At 44.5% G+C, this 22,731-nt stretch overlaps 2 protein-coding genes across 3 annotated transcripts; both read right to left on the minus strand.

Moving 5' to 3' along the window:
- Window positions 1-618: 618 nt before the first annotated feature.
- On the minus strand, window positions 619-3,185 carry LOC134461824 (cell surface glycoprotein 1-like). Of its 2 annotated transcripts, none has more exons than XM_063214664.1 (2): window positions 1,593-3,185; window positions 619-1,076 (listed from the first exon to the last, which is right to left on the minus strand). In XM_063214664.1, exons 1-2 carry the CDS (start codon window positions 2,698-2,700, stop codon window positions 673-675), a joined length of 1,512 nt encoding a protein of 503 aa, XP_063070734.1. In that variant the 5' UTR covers window positions 2,701-3,185; the 3' UTR covers window positions 619-672. The 2 variants fall into 2 exon arrangements, with proteins under 2 accessions (XP_063070734.1, XP_063070733.1); XM_063214663.1 differs by having other exon boundaries at window positions 619-1,100.
- Window positions 3,186-9,671: 6,486 nt separating this feature from the next.
- cytip (cytohesin 1 interacting protein) lies at window positions 9,672-19,956 on the minus strand. The gene is made up of 8 exons (XM_063214020.1): window positions 19,541-19,956; window positions 18,447-18,496; window positions 18,012-18,066; window positions 16,798-16,900; window positions 16,272-16,365; window positions 15,586-15,652; window positions 14,579-14,645; window positions 9,672-13,317 (listed from the first exon to the last, which is right to left on the minus strand). The coding sequence occupies exons 1-8, from the start codon at window positions 19,724-19,726 to the stop codon at window positions 12,800-12,802; spliced, it is 1,140 nt and encodes a 379-aa protein (XP_063070090.1). The 5' UTR covers window positions 19,727-19,956; the 3' UTR covers window positions 9,672-12,799.
- Between the last annotated feature and the right edge of the window lie 2,775 nt (window positions 19,957-22,731).

The following is a 22,731-nucleotide window of genomic DNA, read 5'->3' on the forward strand; positions in this document are numbered from 1 at the left end:
GTCTAACATTGTATCCAAAAGAAATGTACAAATGCATTATATCTATTACAACATATGCAATCATTGTGTTAATACTGACAAGTAGGATTACATGTTTTTTTCCTGGATCTCGTACAACCCTTTTCTGCATTTACATAAGCATGCTGCTCTTATGTGTAGGCCTACCACACGTCTACCTTACGTAATACATTTTGTCCCGAATCAATCCCAGGATGGTGTAGTATATAGACTGTGTAATACACTTAAAATCTTACACACTGATTTGGCATAAGATCTGAGGACATAAGAGGAAAAAAATCTAATCTAGTAATGCAAAAAAAGCACATGTTAGAATTTGCCTCATGTCCAGAGCAGATGTTCTATCAGATGTTTTATCCCATGGCCTGCCCTGTGTTTTAGCCATGCCGTTAGGGGTATGTATGTATATATATGTAAGGGTTCGGGACAAGCTAGGTTTACCTCAAAAGTGGAATGGACATGTCCCCACCATCCACACCTAAAATTACACATATCCTGTACTTTAGCCATGCCAAGTTAAGGGTATGTATGTATGTATGTATGTATGTATGTATGTATGTATGTATGTATGTATGTATGTATGTATGTATGTATGTATGTATGTATGTATGTATGTATGTATGTACAGTACAAGTGCATAGTGTTTGCGATGTCTTATGAGTTCATCATGGACTCAAACTCATCAATCCTTTGTCGGGTGTTGCCTCTGCGGATCTTGCGATATGACACAGTGTTGTACTTGCTCTTGAGGTTGGGCTCCTTCTTCGGCAGTCGCATTGTGGAGAATCGGCCAGCATCGTCTGGCGTGTCCAGCATCTCGCCCTCGCTGTCGCAGGTCAGCTCATCCCCCGTCAGTTCGTCCCCTGTCAGCTCGTCCCCAGACGACCAATACGCCGCACTCCGCAGACCTCCGTTCCTCATCTCGCCCTCTCCCACGGCATTCGAAGTGGCCTCACAGGCTGCCCCTGCCACTGCCCCTGCCACTTCATCGTCACCATCTGCCACCTCACCGGCGACCTGTAGTCCCTCTGTCACCTCATCAGCTGCCTCTGGCTCCTCTGTAACCAAAACGTGTTGGATTCCTGTGAGTTACATAATTAACCAGCACAGCACAACATTGTTGTTATTTAATAACGACACATTGCACACTATCAGCCTACTGTGGTTGGTTAAGTAAGTTTCAAAACCGACCCTTGGTTAAGAACATTGATCCGATTACTCGTTGGCATTACATTAAATGAAAGTTCATGGGTTCAAGTGATTAATTTGATTTTAGTTGCACTGCCAAAGATGGAGACAAATCTAGTCTGGTTGGCAGAGATGTAATGCAATACTGTAATAAGCAGCCCTTCATTGATAAGAATATAAAAAGTCATGCAAGCAAAATTTGATGAACACCCGTGATATGAATATATCACACAAATGCAATATATGAATTAACAAATGCTATTTTATATATGTATTTGTTGTATATAAATAGCTACAGATCCGTTACCAAGAAAAAAATACACACATGCACAGAAAACGAATGTGGCTGTACTGCGTTATTCCTTTCATCTGTATGTCAACCTTACCTTCTGCACTTGTGATGGCCTCCTGAGCTGGTGTCTGTGTCTCAGACATGGCAGGAGTGGCATCCGAGTCCTCCGTCTGTGTACCGGCGTTCCTGGACGTCCGTCTCACCAGTGCCCGCTCCTCTGAGTTTCCAGAGAGTTCAATGTCCTCTGTTGTGATGTTGTTGTCATGCGCCGATGGGAGCTCGGGCTCGTCAGGACACTCGGTGCCGTCAGGGGACATCTCCAGGTCCTCAGAGGCCTCAGAGGCCGGAGATATCGGCGGCTCGTCACTGTCACTAAATGCTCCAGTTGGCTCCCCACTCTCGAAAGGTGGGACTTGGTCCTCGTTTCTCTGCCATACAGGTGGGTCTGATGGTATGTGGTCGCATGATGGCGTTGGTGGTTGGATGGCCTCTCCACTTTCAGTGCACACTGACTGGACTGGTGTATTGTCTTCTGGACAACCCCCACTGGGTTCCTGTGCACTGTCATCAGAAATCACATCAGGTTCTGATTCTTCTGCGTCACTGATACACTCAGTTGATTCACCACTTGCTAATGTACTTTCCTGAAGTTTTACATCCGGCTCTGGTGTGTTCTTCTCAACATTGATATGTTCACCACTTTCATTGCAAGTCTGGCTGAGGGAATCACCCGATGCTTCATTTCCTGGAGTAGCACGTTCACCATCCACCGCCGCCTGACTCAGCCTTTCACTCTCAGCACCGAGAGCCTGAGATGACTCGGCACTTTCGACAGAAAGTGACTCACACGCTCTTGTTTCATCAGATGGCACTTCGTCAGCTCCTTCCTGTGCTGCTGCGGCTGATGGCGGCGCCGGTGGCTCCTGTGGGTCACCTTCACGTCCCTCAAGATGAGGCTGAGATGTTTCCTCACCTTCTTCTCCACCCGTCACCTCAGCAGGTTGTTCTTCAACGGCTGGTTCAGAAGGCATCTCGTCGTAGAAGTCGTAGAAAACATTGTCGTCTTCGCCGGCCCCGCGGTCCAGCGTCTCTCCCACAATCTCGATGGCCTCCAGAGCTACTCCACCAATGAACCCCGCCACCTGCGCCACCATGGCAGTCCCTTCATGATCAGGTGGAGGCGTAGAGACCTCCTCTGACATGTTGAGTTCACTTTTTTGACAGGTAAAGTCCTTTTGATGTATGGTGGTCGATGGAGGAACACCCAAATAATCACTGTGTCCAATTAGTGTCCAACTTCTCAGGCTATTTCTGATCCTCCTTAGCACATTTCTTCACTTGTCCAGCTCCCATACATCCTCAGCCAGTTGAAGCCCTCATTCTGTTGTCATGATCAACGGTCATGCCATCGGCAACACTTCTCCTGGAGCAGGAGTGGTGACAAGAGGTGTGTTGCATGGCTATGATTGAAGCAGTAAAGCACAAGCACTTTTCTGCTTCCCCCTGTTTTTCGAAGTCTATAAGCAAGCTAGTCCCATGAAAAAACAGACAGGGTGGGTTTGTGCAATTCACATAAATGGCCTTTTTGTTTCTCCCCAGAATGGTCCAATGGGCTGATTGTGCCTTTGCTTTAATCCTTGCTGAGTGACCACCTTCTTCTGGTGATAATTCTGACCCCGGATTAACATTCTCCCGTAGGTTTGCAAGTCAAATTGGTGGTAGAGCAGTGGTGGCTGTGGCTGGCACTTCCATCCGCCCAAGGTGAACTCTGTCCTCCCTACATGCTTTAGGTACCATTACATGAGCTCACATGCTACTCTCACGTCTAGAGAGTTCAAGTCTCTGGCTTTGTCAGCCATTGTTCTGCCGGAAATCCACCACCATTTTGCATGGAAAGGAAACTGTCGAAGAATTTTTATTTTCCTGTCTTTCTTTTTCCATACATTTTGCATGGAATCACACCAACAATGTTTAAGTCATCAAAATGGAACAAGAATGGTAATAAGAAGAAACTGATTACAATAGATTCCTACACACCATCAGTGTCCGGGCCCTAATACACTGTATTTTGGCATATCCACACTATGCCAATCAGTCTGAAATCATTTCTGTAGGCACATATTGTGTCCTTGACTGATGTATTGAAATACTGTGCTGTATCTCTGTTTCAGACGAGGAGAGAGGCTACGCTGCATCTAGTCCCAATTGAGGACAACCAAAATAGTCCACATATGTAATTCACACATTGCCAAACTTAATCCAGTTATGCAAAGTGAGCCATGGGCCCTTCAGAGTTCTCGGTAATCCACCCTCCCCTCCTTCAGCACCAGTGCCCATTTTAGCAGCACAATATAATTGGTAATGAGAGCAAATGCGGTTACGGTAATAATGTTGTGGTGGCACAGAAGATTTGTCTACATGTCTACAGCACCGTAGCCTACATGTTGTCACTGAGCCAAAACTACAGTGCACATCGATAATGAGTACACCCCTTTTGAAAAGTAACATTTCGGACCATATATTGATAAGCATAAGTTATTTCCAAAATGTGCATAGAGTAAGTTTAATACAACATCTGTTGAGCTTACAATAAAAAAAACAAGTTTATAATATTATTCTAGGCAGAATTTCAGAAAATGTGCTTATTTAAGGTCCTGAAGGCAAATCATGTTAATTTTTGGTATACAACTGATTTAGGGGTATTCAAGGGTGCTGAATCCAAATCTGCTGTATACCGGGCGCAAAAATGTACGGAAATGCCTCAAACGGACAAAATCCAATATGGCTGCCGAAACCAGGTTAAAATCTCGCAATCCCTTTTCTTTTTGACTAAACAAGGTATGAATATGAAAATAAGACTTATTTTTAAGTTTTCATATATGGGGAACCCCATTCTGTCATCAGATTTAAGGTCAGATTTGAAGAAAATGCTTATATAATTGACTGGCAGCTTTTTTAAAACAGGGAGTCTCATATTGTCAACGATTTTTAGCATTATGATCAAACTTTCAAGATCCACAGAAAATAATGTCTGATGTCTTTGTGAACACCAATACTGCCAAAAACTGCACTGAACTGTCTACTTTCACCTGAAAAAAGAAGTTTGTGTCTACCTATTTCCATTCTTTAGTTACTGGCAGTAGAACATGGGATGACACCACCAAAAAAGCACTGTTTTTTGACCCATCCATATTTTTGCTTGCAGGATAAAGTGTCTTTTTAGTGTTCATGTTTGGTTTACAGCATTTCCATGAGTTTTGAAAGATGCTTAACTTAAATCTGCTGTATACCAGTCTCAAAGAATCCCATAGTACCTCAAAATGAAGGAATCCAATATGGCCGCCATCACCAGAGATATACAGTACATGTCTGTGATTAAACAAGGTCATCTCTTAAATATATTATGCCAGCTATAGGTTTTCATACATGGGGAATTCATTGCTGTGCTCAGGTTTAAGATTTGGATGAAAAGACATGATTTAGACCTGCATACATGTTTAAGACTGTTAATAAATTGATCATTTATATTGGAATATTTCCCCTATTTCAATTTAATCCGGCATTAATTAAATGTATTGGTCTTAGATAACATATCTTGTTTTCGAATAGGCCCCCGGTAGAGTCCATTACAATACGAACACTGTCACTGAAAAGACAACACTTACTACCCACATACACTACATTCACTCCCTCATCCCCACCCTGTCGCCACTCTTAATGTAAATAACAATCAAGCATAACATTGCAATGTTCGGACGGACCACACATTGAGAGAGTACATACACACACAAGTGTGGCAGAGAAGACATTCTTATTGGAACACCAACGTACACATACGTACGTATACAGGCGCTTTAATATACACTCAGGCAGATTTCAATTCAATAATTGAGTCATTATACCATGATGTTTCCATCTCAAACCACGTCCCATGCTCCCATCTTTTCAACCATAAAAGTAAGTGCACACACGAGTCTGCCTAAATAATTCTTTTTATACAACTTTACAATGGAAATCAGTGGTTGCCAATTGTATTGATGTGCTCATTCAATCTATGAATAAAGGAGGATTGAGTGGTGAGCTGATGTGTAGAATAGAATAGAATAGAATAGATTGGAATAGAATAGAATAGAATAGAATGGTGTTTGTCACTATGCACATGTTCAATGAGATTGAAAGCAACACACTTCAGAGCACACATTTAATTCACAAAACAGTTTTGGTGAGCAGAATATACAATTAGTAGTGCCAAAAAAAACATGAACAGAGCAGGGAGTGCATACGGTGTGTGTGTGTGTGTGTGTGTGTGTGTGTGTGTGTGTGTGTGTGTGTGTGTGTGTGTGTGTGTGTGTGTGTGTGTGTGTGTGTGTGTGTGTGTGTGTGTGAATATATACACAGAGGACATACTCATGTATTGGTACTCATGTCATACTCATTGGTATATCCAAGAGTTATTGCATCGATTGTCTTGCTCAATGTAGATATTACAGTAGCGGTGGCCAACTCTGCAAACACAACTATTTTACATTGTGCTGTATCAATTAGTCTATTGCAGAACACCAGATGGATGGAAAGAGATCATTGGATTGAGGGATACCAATGAATGGTCATTCTGTGCATGTGCGTGTGAAATGTGGTTATGGCCCTTTGTTGAGTTGTTTGGTCCTTGCTTTGACACACCTGTACCAAGACGACAGCAAGGCAAAGAGCTGAGGACCCGGTTGGAGGCTGTCCTAGATAATGTTTTAGCTCTGTTGATGCAGCAGGAGGATTAGAGAGGGGCTACTGTAACTTTTTTCCCCTTGTAGGTGTGCCTCCTGAAGGCCGCAATTATCTCTTTGGTTTTCTTTGCATTCAAAGATACAGAAATTATTCTCTGTATACCAGACTACCACCTTTTGCTGGCCACAGCAACTTCCATCTGGAGCTACGCCATAGGCATAGAGGTCCAAAAGAGAGGAGTTATTTAAAGAAATCCTTGCACTTATGACACATTTTGTGTCACATTTGTCTGAGCTGCGCTTTAACTATTCACAGATTCGAAAAGTGACTCATTGGAGCAGCCATTGTTGATGAAAGAACTACTTTTTTCACTCATTTAACTCACCACCATACATTTTGACTGTGTCACATCTCTGAAAAATCAGTGATCCTGATTGGTTCTACGGTATTGTGGTTTGCGATCAGGGCGAATCCGAAGGATGAAAAAGTGAAGAAAGTGAAAGCCCATTGGGAAACTTCCATTGTCACTCCACAGCACACAAGTGAACACTGCACACTGCACACAACGAAATTGAATTTATGCCTCACCCGTGCAAGGGGGAAGCCCTCAGTGGCGCCCCATGGGGAGCAGTGCGGTGGGACGGTACCATGCTCAGGGTACCTCAGTCATGGAGGAGGATGGGAGAGAGCACTGGTTGATTACTCCCCCCACCAACCTGGCGGGTCGGGAGTCAAACCGGCAACCTCTGGGATGCAAGTCTGACGCCCTAACCGCTCACCCATGACTGCCCAGGATTATAGGTTATCTACTGTACGTGATGGAGTTGTAATCCCATGTGAGGGATCCAAGTGATAGGTGAAGCTTAGATGATGAAGCACACTGGATGAGAGAAGCACAGTTATGTGAGGGACACCATGGGGGTGAAGTGCAAGTAAGGGGAAGGCAGCGTGATATTGACCATCACTAGGGTTGTGGGTGTGCTCTGACTGTCCCACTTATGATCCAAGCCCTTTGGAGTAGAAGTCAGAGCCCTAGGTTAACTTATTCTCAATTACCTCTCCTCCTCTCCAGTGATTTTGAAGGAGTTGTTCGCTTAAATGCGACAGCTATGTATGCCCAAGACAAATGTATCTTATTTGCAGCAACTGAATGACTCCATGTACTCCATGCCTCTTCTTGCAGATCCAGAGGGGGATGAGGCACTCCTTGGGGCGAGCACAAGTTGTGATGTCTTTTCATGCTTCGTGAATGGCAGATACAGGAGTAGTGGGACTAATGCCCCATTCAATTTCATCCATCCCGTTTCAGTGACTGACAGGAGGACAGGGTGGAGTAGTATGTGATCCTGCCTCAGTACATTGGCTTGATAATGAGGGGGCACAATATGCCATTGTGTGGCTTCTGATGTAGATAGCAAAGACTCTATGACTAGGATTAATCACTGCAAAACAACTCCATTGCTTTCGCTACATCTGCAGCAAAAGCACAATGTAGTGCCTGGTGTTATGTAGTGTCTAAACATGTAGTGGCCAAATCACTGAGTAGCAGGAGCTTGATAATGATTGGAGATAGCCTAACTATCAAGAAAGTAAATATTTCACAATGACATCAACCTGTCTTTTGTTCCACCTTTCACCTTTCTACCGTTCAAGGATTTAATCTAAACAAGGCAATAAAATCAGCAGACAACAACTTCATATTCATATTAGATGAAGGTACATTCAGACATACAGACTTATCTGTGTATAGTTTTGTCATAATGGAAGAGGTGGGCTGAGGTGAACACATTTCATTGTGCATAAGCAATTGAAATAAGACAAAACATTTCAATAGAAATTAGCCTGTCAGTTAATTGGCATGAAAAACAATGGTTGTAAACATGAATTCAGACTACACTGAACTGCCTGACTACACTGACTACCTTTGATTATAATTTTAAATTTGATTACATACATTATTTCCCCATGTATGAAAAGAAAACATATAGCTACATAATGTTTTTAAGAGTTCACCTTGTTTAATCAAAGATATGTATATCTCTGGTGACGGCGGCCATATTGGATTCCTTCATTTTGAGGCATTATAGGAATTTTTTGAGCCTGGTATACGACAGATTTGAATTGAGCATATTTCAAAACCCATGGAAATGCTGTATACCAAACATGAACACTATAAAAAGGCACTTTGTCCTGAAAGAAAAAATATGGACACAGAAGTGTACTATTTTTGGGTCAGAAATCAGTGCTTTTTTAGAGGCGTCATCCCATGTTCTACTGCCAGTAACTAAAGAATGGAAATAGGTAGACACAAACTTCTTTTTTCAGGTGAAAGTAGGCAGTTCAGTGCAGTTTGTGGTAGTATTGGTGTTCACAAAGACATCAGACATTATTTTCTGTGGATCTTGAAAGTTTGATCATAATGCTAAAAATCGTTGACAATATGAGGCTCCCTGTTTTAAAAAAGCTGCCAGTCAATTATATAAGCATTTTCTTCAAATCTGACCTTAAATCTGATGACAGAATGGGGTTCCCCATATATGAAAACATAAAAATAAGTCTTATTTTCACATTCATACCTTGTATAGTCAAAAAGAAAAGGGATTGCGAGATTTTAACCTGGTGTCGGCGGCCATATTGGATTTTGCCCGTTTGAGGCATTTCCGTACATTTTTGCGCCCGGTATACAACAAATTTGGATTCAGCACCCTTGAATACCCCTAAATCAGTTGTATACCAAAAATTAACACAATTTGCCTTCAGGGTTCATCTTTTGGGAAAATTGACCCTGACTATATAACTTAAATTACATTTTTACATTTTCATTTTTACAAATCCCGTAGAGATGATCACGATCTGCTTTAGTAGTCATGGTACATATTCACATGCATGTTTGGTGAACTTGAGCTTTCCTTACCTGGCTCTGTGAGCTCATGAAGTTGAGGATTGTGGGAGCCAGGCAAGAGCTTTCCACAACGCTGAGAGCAGCCCAAAACCATGTCAGTCCCACTACCATGCTTGACTGTGAGCATGGGACACTTTTCTTTGCACTACTTACTTGGTTACCACCACATATACTTGATTTCATCTAATACAAATGTGTTTATCATGGTGTCATCAGCCCAGGGCATGGTCTGCAAAACATGTCCTTAGTATGTCTCTGATGAGACCATGCAAATTTACCTGGGATGGTGTCAAGCATGTGTGGTGGATATACTATTCAAAATGTAGCTTTTCAAATGGAGTGCACTGTACATTGTGAAAGGGCGTAATGGGTCTAGGGGGAAACAGGTTCACTTGGCTCTGTCTGTGCACACCATCAAACTGACTTGAAATCTCACCTGGAAAAAATTTAATAAATGCATTGTAACCAATATCAACATAGCAAAATTGTTCAGCTCAAGTGAAGATGATCTGGCATGTCATTTTTGATAGGCATTGGTATTTACTACATGAATTTATTGATGCAATTTTTTAAAAATGCACACAGGGCAGCTTTTCATCCTGAGGCAAGAAGGGCCTGTGTGTGTCAGCACAACACACTTGCCTACAGACTTGACTTACTTAGCCATGCCTCTTGGTCATTCATTCCAGAGTAGAAGAAATACACGAGACAACAGCACATTTTCATAAAAATAACTTTTTATTATTTTAAAAAGAACCTTTTTTACAAATGTACACACATATAAAATACCAATTTATTTTAAATTCACAAGAAACACAGGGCTGTCAGTCATATTTTTATGAGCCATGAAAACGCAAACAGAACTGGCCCCTCATAGTTCAACACTAGGGGGAGGTGTGATATCTACACTTGACCCTACAATGAGGTCATTCTCACAGTGACCGCATAATGAGTTTTAGCTCTTTAGGGATAAAAAACAACTCACACCCTTTTCTTCTAACCATTCCCTTCTGGTGTGATTATATTCAACCAGGGAAGTCAACAGAAGGGGACAAAGGGGTTGGTAGTCCTGAGCCCAGAAGTGGGTCCCCATTACATTGCATGTACTGAGTGTGGGGGCCTTTCAGATGCTTTTGTCCTGGGCCCAGCCAAAGCTGTCAGCAGTCCTGTTTATGCATATTTACACATCACCTAGTCCGCAATAGACCTTGGTCATCACATTATTTGCCAAAGAAAGACCTTTTTAAGGAGCAGGGTAAGAGAGTTGTTTTGCAAAGGAGAAACAGAACTTATAAGACATCCCTTCTTTCTCCATTAATTCTTGAGTAAAACCCAAATAGATTTATCAGCTAATTTCACTGCTACTCCCTCTAGTGGAGAAACGATAACACATCAAGAGGATTGATCTCTCAAGCAAAAACCTACTACAGGCCAGGCACCACATTCACAAGATTGACAACGATTTCCCTCTCAATAGGATGGATTGACTATGTCAGGAGGTTAGTCGGGCCCCCAATAGCCCAAATTGCCTCTGACAGGCTGTCTCTGGTTTTGACCGTTTAAAAAAAAACTGTGAACCTGTTGAAAGAGCATTGGTCCCTGTTGTGCTTAACAAGGCCTTGCCGTATAACAAGGTGAAGGTATGACTGATTGCACGTATGCCAAAGAGCAGCAACGAGAAAGAAGAAAAAGAAAAGAAAAAAAAAAACGAGTCTGGAGGATAGCACCGTGAAGGGCCACATCCTGTTTTGAAGTTCACTTCACACGAGCCATGCGGTTTCAATTTCTGCAGCTTTTTTCTGTGTCAGACTGTTGCTATCGGAAGACGAATCTGTCCTGGCTGTGACAAATATGATTGGACAGAGGTGCTTCAAAGGAAAGCTAACAGCTAATTTGCCTCTTCTTAGTGATTTACTGTAAACCACCTTTATGACCAAAAACACTACTGCAGTATCGAAGCAGCTATTTTTCCACCAACAGTCTTGCTGCAGTATATTATCACTGCTACCATATTGTTGCAGAAAATGCAAAAATTACGAAATGAAAATTAATTGAAAAAAATTTGCACTATACTGCATTTACCAGCATAATGCAATATTCTGAACACACAGATAGTGGGATGTTGTAGGATAAAAAAAACACAGCTTTCCCGCTATACAGTGCAGTTTTTTTCAATAGGGCATGCAGTACATATCCAAGCCAGAATGTAGAATTCCCTGAAATGAACTCATTAACCTAGTTTAACCCATTGTGTCCTGGAGCAACATATACATTGCATTGAGGTTCTTGAGATTCTAGCTGTTTTATTAAAAATGTGAGTATGTTAGAGCTGAATGAACACATTCTAGCACAAAATGAAGGTTCTTGATTTTAAATGCAACTGATTTCATCTTTTTTATATGCTTCGGAGGCTGCATATGTAGGTTTTAATAAGGAGAGGGCACGTTTTCCCAAAAAGGGCTTTGGCTAAAATGGGTTAATGGCTACATATTTAATACAAAGAAGAACTGGAAACAAAGTAGTTGTGGTGCTGTAAGCACTGAAAAGTCCATTAATGCTGCTAACCCTCCCTACTACTGCTAATGCCATCCTCTTTACAACTGGGGTTACATCTGGAAACCAAGTGAATTCATCCGATGCATCATTTCAAGCCACAAATGCACAAAAATGACTTAATGAGTTTCTTGTTTCTCTTGAGCCCTTGATGCAATATTTTGAACACACAAATAGTGCAATGTTGTAGATTTACTGCACAGTCTTTTTATAAGTGCATGGAGATTTCAAGTTTCAACTGCCTGTTCTGGGCCTGGACTGGTAATCGGGCATACAGGGCATTTGCAGGTGGGGTCCACTACTGTCTTTTTTTCTTCTTCTTCTTCTTCTTCTTCTTCTTCTTCTTCTTCTTCTTCTTCTTCTTCTTCTTCTTCTTCTTCTTCTTCTTCTTCTTCTTCTTCTTCTTCTTCTTCTTCTTCTTCTTCTTCTTCTTCTTGGAGACCAGACACAATTTAGGGTGGGTGCCCCATTGATGTTAATATTGGACTGACCCAATTTGTATGTACTGTAGTTGGATGGGGGGGCACTTTATTTATTTTTTTGGTCCCAGTCCAGACCTGGCTTGCATACAGTAAACGACAAGCTGTGAATTCTGGATGGCTGCTTGCTGATGCCCTGCTTTGATTCCCCTTTCCCCTGCTAAAGATTGCTTAGATGTCTTTCTCTGTTCCCTCATTGTCACAGTGACTGTAAAAGCGATCCTCTTCAGCAGGTGCAGGCTGCTCTCAGTGAGGGCTCATTGTTTCACCATACAGTACGCATGGTTGCCTTTAGTGACTCCGTTTTTAAAGCAAGGCATACAAGTAGGGGAGCTGTAATGCTGTGTCCTTTAATGCACCAAGTCCAGTGGCTGACTTGTCTCTACCTTACAGTACATTCACATTTGTAATTTCTTTCTTTCTTTCTTTCTTTCTTTCTTTCTTTCTTTCTTTCTTTCTTTCTTTCTTTCTTTCTTTCTTTCTTTCTTTCTTCAGTCTCTCTCTCTCTCTCTCTCTCTCTCTCTCTCTCTCTCTCTCTCTCTCTCTCCCTCTCTCTCTCTGTGTGGAGTCATGAGTGGATTGGTAGTGTTCAGTCCTGGGCATCAACACCCTTTGCTGGTCCACTACAACATAATGTAACATGTCTCAGCTGGTCACCTCCTCCTCCTCCACCGAGTGGTTGATCCCCGGGAGGAACTTGAGGAACTGCTTGCGGACGCTACCCTGCTTGCGGCCTTTCCTGGGCAGGGTCCCGAACAGCGACATGGCCTGGTTGGCACTCCAGGTGGGTGAGGGAGAGCCGCAGCTGCTGGTGCTACCGCCGCTGCTGACGTTGCCACCACCATTACCGCTGCAGCCGTTGCTCATGCTGTGCGTGCGAGTGAGCGGCGAATGTCGAGCGCGAGGTCCGGTCCCGGTCCCGGTACCAGACCCAAAGAAGGCGGGCTGGTACTGGGAGTCGCCGTTGGTGGGAGTGAGGGGACTGAAGGGGCTGGAGCACTCGAAGGAGGAGTCGAACACGGGTGAGATGTCCTCGCTGTCGGATATGAGGGCGCTGCGGCTGCTGCTGTTGCTGGAGACGCGCAGGCCTCGGTGGCTGGCCGGGGACGCCAGGGACATGAGGGACTCCAGCGATGGCATGTTGGTGCTGTCCACCAGGTTACCTGCACAACCGAGCACACAGCGGTCTTTTATTAACTGTTAAATACTTAACTTGACAATAGCAGAACAATCATTCTACCAGCACTAAGAATATCTTTCCATATGGTGCAAAGAGCACTGATAAACTACTCCCCCCACCAACCTGGATGATTGGGCATCGAACTGCCAACCTTTGGGCTACAATTTGATGCTCTGATGCTCTATCAACTGCTTACCCATGACTGCCCCATGTGTGCATGCCATAGTTTACCTGTCATCCTACCTACACTCATGAGGTCTTTCTTTAGGGGAAAGAAAGACATGGGATAGCCATAGACTGGGTCGTAACTAGATATTTTCAAATACAGGGGTCAATTACTGCACGCAGTACTGCACACTGTACATTTAGAATGCTTCAAACACTTCAGTCAAACTCTTAAGTTGTTCTCATTAATCACTGCCTTGAGGATAAATCGGGGTGGCGTATACAGATTGAATTTATCATTGTTGATCATACTGTATATCGATTTTCATCATAGATACATTTTACATTACTGAAAAAATACAGAGGACATGACCTCTGTGTCCTCAATGGCAGTTACGGCCATGGCCATAGATGGCTGATTCTGCAGTAGTGGCAGTTACAGTTCTGAATGTTGTTTCTTTAGAATTACTGCTGCCAACCGCGCCTCATATTCTCATCAAAGTGGACACATTATGGGTGTGTGTGCTTTAGCGCATTGTCTCCAGAACTTAGAACTGCAACTGGGTGTAGGCCACTTTCCAGTTCCGTTTACCCCCCGCAGTGGTTTTCACATGTGGCTACTGTGTGCTGAGTATTTCTTCTCATAACAAACCCACCCCCACATTAGACACACCTCAGCTGACACTAAGAAAGGTGTGGTGCTTAATTAAATAGAATCAGGGGCCTATACTACAAAGTTGGATGAGGTAAGTTAAGTTAAGAGGTAAATCATGTAATAGAAGAGCCTGGAGTCCTCATTTTCTTAAGAAAAGCTCCAGTTGTGGTGTGGATGCTCTGCTCTCTTTGTGCTTCTGTGACCACGGTGGATGCCGAGTTCCATTGAAGTCTGAGTTGATGATATTTGTTGTTTTTTTATTGTAGGACACAAATGGAGTTCCCCTACACAGGCCAACTTATTTTCTCACACGAATTTCATGTCAGATGCACTGCGCTACGGTGTGTTAATGGGACTGGCTGAAGTTGTAGTTTAGCTAGTGCAGAGGAAGTAGGTGGTTTCTCAGCTGTCATGTTTTTCTCACCTCTAGTAAGACGCTTTTCCTGCTGAGTGAGGGCTTGCAGCTCCACCCATCTCTCACGCAAAGTTTGCTGTGGCAGAAAGAAGCACACACACATGCACGCGTTAACACAGTAGTATACTAAATGAAGCATTTATGGGAAACTGAGGAGTGCTTGTGAAACTGCTAGCCATGTGAAATGTTAAGCAAACTCCCTGAGATGTACGGTAAAATGCACTGAGCACTACTCTTCGCCTCCACATCTGCAATGGAGATGTGTTTCCTTGTAGAAAGGGTTGGAGGACACAAATATGGTCATACAAAATCATAAAAAGCTTACATTTGAAGGATGTGGCTAGTTTTGTATTAAGATGAGGACAGTTTTATTCAAATAATTGGTGTGGACATCTCCTGCCTTCATGGACAAATCATTATATCACTGTAAAGAGATATGCATGTCTCTGAAATGTGGTAGCCTAAATGATTAAGTAGATGTAGTCCTTTCTTTAAAATAAAGTGCATACTTTATCATAAGCCCAATCTTAATGGATTATGTGCAGTATACTACATGTAAAGCGTCTACTGTACTGTCTATGTAAGTATATGCAGAGCTCGTGTTAGCAATAGGCATACTAGGCAATTGCCTAGGGCCCCACTAAAATCTGCCCTCTGTAGGGCCCCCCAACAATCTGCCCCAGTGTGGTAAATACCAGCAAAAAAAAATCCAAAGGGCCCCATGTCTATATTTCGCCTAGGGCCCCCAAAACGAGTAGACCCGCTGCTGTATCTGAATGTCTGGGTACAAACACACAGGCACAAACACACATGCACCGTATTGCTATAAAGAAAGCTGATGTGCACACTGAGAAGACCTTTTTTCAGTGATGTTTGAAACAAAAATAATTCTGGTATCTCTGTGGTGAGCTTTTCACTCCGTTTTTTGGCTTCTGTCTGCTGCACGTTTTCACACTTTGAATGTGCGACACGTGATGATGCTTGATTGTGTGGAACATGTGTCAGTCGTACTGTACCTTGAGCAAGCTCAATTTCTTATCCAGCTCAATCCTCTTCACCACAGTCCCACTTACAGTCTCCAATCTGCAGGAGAGAGAGAGAGAGAGAGAGAGAGAGAGAGAGAGAGAGAGAGAGAGAGAGAGAGAGAGAGAGAGAGAGAGAGAGAGAGAGAGAGACACACACACACACACACACACACACACAGAGAGACAGAGAGAGAGAGAGAGAGAGATCAACACAGGTTTGACCTGACCGAAACTGCCACCAGAAAAAGAGGATGTTCTCAGTGGCCAGGGCTGTGCGTTGATGATACGTGTTTGTGGGAGCGTTAGGTGACATTTTCCATGGTCGACATTTCTCTATTCTGACCAGATTCCTCATTCCTGTGCTATTAATAGGAAGGCCTATACTGTATTTTTTTCTATGTGTCATTGCTATGTGTTTCTGTCTGTGTTTGTATATTGGCCTTTCTATGCAAGAAGGGCAGTACACACAGCCAGGGCCACAGAAAGCATTGGCAAGGCATGGGACAAAGTCATCTGAGAGGACCTTCCCACCCAATGCATACAATGCATATCATCCCCTGAGCCCAGGACAACTGACCCCTTTAGCCCCCCCTGTTGGCATCGCTGCACACAGCACAACGCACCATTTCTCCCCCAGCCCTAAATACAATCACCCATACGGTAGATCTGCTGCTTACTTTAGGACATTGGTGGACTCCCGGATGAGAGCAATGATGTCTTGGTGTGACGAACCCTCGATACTGATGCCATTAATCGTGACGATGACATCACCTAAAAGACAAATACAGCACACAAACAGAGAGAGAGAGAGAGAGATTGGCAGAAGTTAGTGACAACAAGCAGGTTAGGGTCATGGAAAAAAACCAACACCACACAGACATAATTAGAGGCGTGAGAGAGAAATGCAGCCTGCAAGTGCGTGTGAGCGTGTGAACAGAGAATGGAGGTCAGATGGGTAGGTGTGTGTGTGTGTGTGTGTGTGTGTGTGTGTGTGTGTGTGTGTGTGTGTGTGTGTGTGTGTGTGTGTGTGTGTGTGTGTGTGTGTGTGTGTGTGTGTGTGTGTGAGAGAGAGAGAGAGAGAGAGAGAGAGAGAGAGAGAGAGAGAGAGAGAGAGAGAGAAAGAGAGGAGAGGAAGTGGGTGATGAGACCCGACCACCCTGGCTGGCTATGTAGGTGGGCGGTTGGGCGGTTGAGGGGGCGTACCAGCACACAGGCCTGCAGTCTCAGCCGAGCCATCCTGCTGCACGGTGCACACGAAGGTGCACATCTCCAACACCGTGCTGTTCTTCACCTGCACACCATACGTCTGTCAACACACACACACACACACACACGTGCATACGCACACACACACACACACACCCACACACACACACACACACACACACACACACACACACACACACACACACACACACACACACACACACACACACACACACACACACACACACACACACACACACACACACAGTACCGTACACTTTAGTTTACAGTGTTGCATTACAATGTGCTATTATATTAATATGTTGCACCCTATAGATCTGTCAACACAGACACAGAAAAACACATAGACAGACAGCACAGTTTAGTTTACAGTGACTTGCAACAAGCTGCATTAGAAAGTGCTATTTGATTGCAATGGAGTAATGAGGTTAGTAGTACAATGAGATTCTATTATATTAACAGGTTGCACCCCATATGCCTGTCAACACACACACACAAGCAGACAGACAGATGACACAGTTTAGTTTACAGTGAATTGCAACGTGTTGCATTACAATTTGTTATTCGAATGCATTAGTCAGTGCATTGCATTCTTCAGTGTATCAATATGACATACAGAGTGCAATATCTTAAATTGACGAATACACAGCACATGTTAATTTATGCTATTTTTTAAACATCATGGTCAAGGGTGTATGATTTACAGTGATGGTGGTAGATTATGAGACAGAACGGTGCTGTGGTCTGTGTCGGTGCAGAACTAACACTTTAGCGTGCATGTTGGTATCAAGGGCCCCCACATGTTTGATGAGTGCAGGTTAATGCTGTGTGAATGCTGTAAAGCTGCACAGCATATAGGGTGACAGACAGCCCCGTGTAGTGAAGCGCAATGTGTTGTATTACAATGCACACTTTGATCACAATTATATGCATTGCATTATGCATTCTGAAAAGGTGTGTTTTTGTTGGATGGCAAAGTGTGTATGATGCAAGGATAATTCTGAAGTGTGAGGCAGAAATGTGTGGTTGTGTATGGTGGTGCAGAAGAAACTTTAGTTGTATGCCGATTTAGATTGGAATATGAAACGTTTCATGACTGCTACTGTGTGTGACTGCTGTGAGACATTAGACTAGACGTGCACCTTCTGCACTGCACCTATTGCAGCAGCAAGAACCATAACCGTGCTCACCTGAACTTCAAAGCCATACACTTCGTTGTCTTGTTTTTCCAGCACCACCGTAGTCCTGTGAACACACACACACACACACACACACACACACACACACACACACACACACACACACACACACACACACACACACACACACACACACACACACACACACACACACACAGACACGCATGCACACACACACACACACACACACACACACACACACACACACACACACACACACACACACACACACACACACACACACACACACACACACACACACACACACACACACAGGTACATTAGAGTGAGAAGCCGCTCTGTGTGTTGCAACTCTACTACCTCATCTTACATCTCTCTTCTTATCATCATCGCACATAGTGGAAAATACACAGCACACATCAAAAGATAAAAAAGGGGGAAGCTGTCTTATGTGTGTTTGTTTACCTTAAAGGATCAGAGTAGTCCACCAGAGAGTTTGAGCGGCTTCGTTCAAACTGTGGAAAAGGAGACACGAAACTTAAAGCTCACTGAATGACAAAGCAAAATCATATAGCCTAAAGATGTTTAAGGAGCACACTATAAACTGATTGGCACTAAAGAATAGAGCACTGGAAAAACAATTACTTGACACCTCAAGTCATTAAAAAGCATACTGATTGAAAAGACCTAAAACTATGGAGAAAGGCATATGCTGACAACTCCAATAAGCTATTTCTTTACAAGGAGACTTTGGCAGAGAGAGGAATAATGGTTTGGTATTGACAGCACCGAGTTACATGATGAGATAAAAATGCATGATGAAATGCATAGCTATAGGCGGAGTATGGGATTAGTGGATGCGGTAACGCAGCATAGATCAACTCTTATATAAGAGTACAGATTAAACCCATCAAATCTGCCCTAGTTCTTCGGTTCCTACGTTTTAAGCCAGTTTGCTGAAAATCACATAAGAAAATGCCACATACGTAATGCCTCAACAGCAACATTCAACTCAGGTTTGACACAGTCCACCTCAACATGATGACACCGGCTTTCAAACTCACAAACGTAGTTCAAGTTCAAGTTTATTCCCTCATATGAAATACAATCTCTATAATGTGCAGTTGCAAACCAACTTCCTAAACTCTTATTACATGTAACACACATCACATTGACTTTTTAAACTTGGAGACAAAGATGGTTCATGGGTCAAATGGTGCATTACAGCACCTCTGTGTGTGTGCAGAGGTGTCCAGATGTAACTACAAGTCTAGTGGTATGATATTACACGGTTTCAACTTTGTCGTATCATATTACAAGTGTTGTAATAACATCTGTTCGAGTACCTCTACTTCTACTTTATACAATTCTGTGTGTGTGTGTGTGTGTGTGTGTGTGTGTGTGTGTGTGTGTGTGTGTGTGTGTGTGTGTGTGTGTGTGTGTGTGTGTGTGTGTGTGTGTGTGTGTGTGTGTGTGTGTGTGTGTGTGTGCGTGTGTGTGTGTGTGCGTGTGTGTGTGTGTGTGTGTGTGGGAGAAGGGAGTCGGGGGTCAGTCGGTACCTGTCTCCGTGCAGCTAACCCTCCGTCCCCTGTGGAGCGGGACTTCAGGCTGCCCTTGCTGTTGATGGAGTTGCGGTGCCAGAGGCGATGCTTCTTCTTCAGGCTGCCCTCCCGACCTGTGCTACTGCTCTGGCTGTTCTGGCTGTCCTGGCGCACCAGCGTCCTGAAGCTCAGGGTGGAGGTCATGGTGTTGGCTTGGCGGCTCTGCTCTGCTCTCGGCTCTCAGCGTTCCTCCTCGCTCACTCGCTCACAGCTGCATAGTCCTCTGTGGTGGAGAAGTGACTGTGAGGGCGAGTGTGTGTGTGTGTGCATGTGTGTGTGTGTGTCACTTTGTGTATGTATGTGAAAGTGTGCCTCTGTGAGGGGACGGAAATCCTACCCCATGTGATCACATTAGACCTATGTGTGTGTGTGTGTGCGCGTCAATCAAAACCATGCATCTCTTTACCCCCTCCCTCCTTCCTTCCCTTCCTCTATCTCTCTATCTCTCTTTTTTTCTCTCTCTATCTCTCTGGCCTTGTCATCTCTCTGTGTCGTTCAATATTTATTTATTCCTAAGCCCATAAGCTGTGAGGGAATCTGCTTGGTTAAAAGTTCAACATGCTTCTGTGCCCCTGGCTGCGTTCTTCGCAGCGTTGAGCTGATTCATGGTTTGTCTGAAGGCAGTGCGGCGTGAAGGAAGAGGCACACTGGCCGCGGCCCCGTCTGCTGCCATCCTCCCCTCTACCACCTGTTTCCCCCAGCGCTCTCTCTCTCTCTCTCTCTCTCTCTCTCTCTCTCTCTTTCTCTATCTCTCTTTCTCTCTCTCTCTCTCTCTCTCTCTCTTTCTCTCTCTCTCTCTCTCTCTCTCTTTCATTCTCTCTCTCTCTCTCTCTCTCTCTCTCTCTCTCTCTCTCTCTCTCTCTCTCTCTCATTCTTCCACTCTCTTCCTCTGCTTCTCTGTTTTCACTCTCTCTTTTTTACTCTCCTTCTCTACCCTGGAGCTCTGAAGTGGGTCGCCCGGGGCTGTGTGTGTGTGTGTGTGTGGGAGGGGTGCTCAGTGGAGGGCTTAGAACATGCATTGCCGTGTACCCCTGCCTGCCTGCCTGCCTGCCTGCCTGCCTGTCTCCCTGCCTGCAGCGTCCCCCTGCCTGCCTGCCTCTCTGCCTGCCTCCCTGTCTGCCTGCCTGTCTCCCTGCCTGTCTGCTGTATCCCCCTGCCTGTCTCCCTGCCTGCCTGTCCCCCTGCCTGTCTGCCTGCCTGTCTGCCTACCTGCCTGCCTGCCGTGTCCCCCTGCCCGCCTGCCCGCCTGTCTGCCTGCCTGTCTGCATGCCTGTCTCCCTACCTGCTTGTTTGTCTGCATGCCTGTCTCCCTACCTGCTTGTCTGTCTGCCTGCCTGCCTACCTGCCTGCCTACCTGCCTGTCTGCCTGCCTGCCTGCCTGCCTGCCTGCCTGCCTGTCTCCCTGCCTGCCTGTCTCCCTGCCTGTCTGCCTGCCTGCCTGCCTGCCTGCCTGCCTGCCTGCCTGCCTGCCTGCCTGCTTGCCTGCCTGCCTACCTGCCTGCCTGTGTTTTGGGGCCAAGCGTGCCACGCGGGACGAGGAGGTGGTCAGGTCAGCTATGCAGCGTGTGGTGCACATAAAGGTGGGTGGAGAGATTGAGCCATAGCTAGAGTGAGATAAAGGCTTGTGTGGGGGTGGGAGTTTGGTGGTGATGGTGGTGATGAGTGGGTGGTGGGTGGAGAGCTTGAGGCCAGAGACTTGCTCTGCAAATACAGAGCACGGGTCGCTGGGTGCCCGGCATTACATTGCTCGCTTATGGAGAAAAGGCTTAAATCACACAGGTCAGCAGTCAAAGAGAAAGATTTTCTTCTTCTGAGGGAATCAGGGCGGGGGTGGTAGCAGATGCAAACCACCATCCCCCATCCCCCACCCCCCGCTCCCTAAGAAGGGCCAAATGATTTGAAAAGTTATTGCGAGGGCAGGTCCCTTGGAGGGCTTATTGTTGGGAAACTATAGTCTGTCATCATGGTAATATTCGATTGAAGCCAAATCAAACAACAGCAAACAGTGAACTTCAGCACACTCTGACTGTCAGCCATGCGTTTACCACGCACGCAGCTTCCCCCCGTCTAATTGCTCAAGCGAGGAAGGAGGAAATATCTACAAATAACTTCTCACTATTCATATTTTTTTTCTCCACCACCAGCAGCACCACATTTGGCTTGCCATCTCTCTGCAGCAGACAACAGACACAGCAGCACTGCCGGTTGCCCAACACAGACATCCTCTGTCCCACTCCCCCTCTCTGACCTCCTGTACTGGCTTGCCTTGCATGCAGTCTTGCCCTAGACTGTCTGGGCACCAGTGTTTCACATGTCTTAGGAGGTGCAAGTTCATCTCAGGCCACTCCACACTGGATGGAGACATCAACAGCTCAAGTTTACAGTATTGCCTCTTTTCCACTGCCGATTTTTCTGGTAGGCCTACAGCTCAACACAGCGCGACTCGGCCGCCACTTTTTGCTTTTTGATTGGGCACGACACAGCTCAATCGAAGAGCAAAAAGTGGCAGCCGAGTCACACTGTGTCAAGCTGTAGGCCTACCTGAAAACCAGCAGTGGAAAAGAGGCATTAGTGTCCTGCAAGGAGGACTGAAAGACAACTATACAGAAAATTCAGTGTTAATTAAACTCTCAGAGAGCACTTTGTGACCAAATACACTCTAGAACAGGAATGTCAAACTCAGGCCCGGTGGCCAAACCTGGCCCGCAGAGTCATTTTATTTGGCCCGCGAGATCATTTCATAGTTGGCCCACATATGTATTGATGCAAATTGAAAATAAAGTCTGCACACCAGGTTCCCGTTTATTTTCATTTAATGTGACGTTTCGGGCAGCATGCCCTTCATCAGACATCAGACAATATTTTTGAGACGGATGTGCATGTTTTTTTCTTTACTGGTCCACATATGTATAGCACAACAAGACTTGAACATGAAATTTGGTGTGTCACCGGAATATCAGTGGGCCCAGGCCAAAAACAGCTCACTTTCATATGGAACACAATGTGGAGACACATTTGAACATATGATGGGTAAGAGTGTGTGTGAAATTCACCTATGATTATTAAGTGCCTGCATGCACAATTTTAGTCCATATTTAAAAATAAATATTGAGTTTGGCCCGCAACTTCGTTACAGATTTTGATTTTGG

This window comes from Engraulis encrasicolus, chromosome 13 (assembly GCF_034702125.1).
Source record: "Engraulis encrasicolus isolate BLACKSEA-1 chromosome 13, IST_EnEncr_1.0, whole genome shotgun sequence".
Lineage (NCBI taxonomy): Eukaryota > Metazoa > Chordata > Actinopteri > Clupeiformes > Engraulidae > Engraulis > Engraulis encrasicolus.

Excerpts from the sequence above, each read along its gene's own strand:
- cytip (XM_063214020.1), bottom strand. The coding sequence starts at position 19,726 with ATGACCTCCACCCTGAGCTTCAGGACGCTGGTGCGCCAGGACAGCCAG. Across the intron at positions 18,497-19,540 it reads GGTTAGCTGCACGGAGACAG|TTTGAACGAAGCCGCTCAAA; the intron begins GTACCGACTGAC and ends CCTTTTCCACAG. Across the intron at positions 18,067-18,446 it reads GACTACTCTGATCCTTTAAG|GACTACGGTGGTGCTGGAAA; the intron begins GTAAACAAACAC and ends GTGTGTTCACAG.
- LOC134461824 (XM_063214663.1), bottom strand. The coding sequence starts at position 2,700 with ATGTCAGAGGAGGTCTCTACGCCTCCACCTGATCATGAAGGGACTGCC. Across the intron at positions 1,101-1,592 it reads GGCCATCACAAGTGCAGAAG|GAATCCAACACGTTTTGGTT; the intron begins GTAAGGTTGACA and ends TGTAACTCACAG.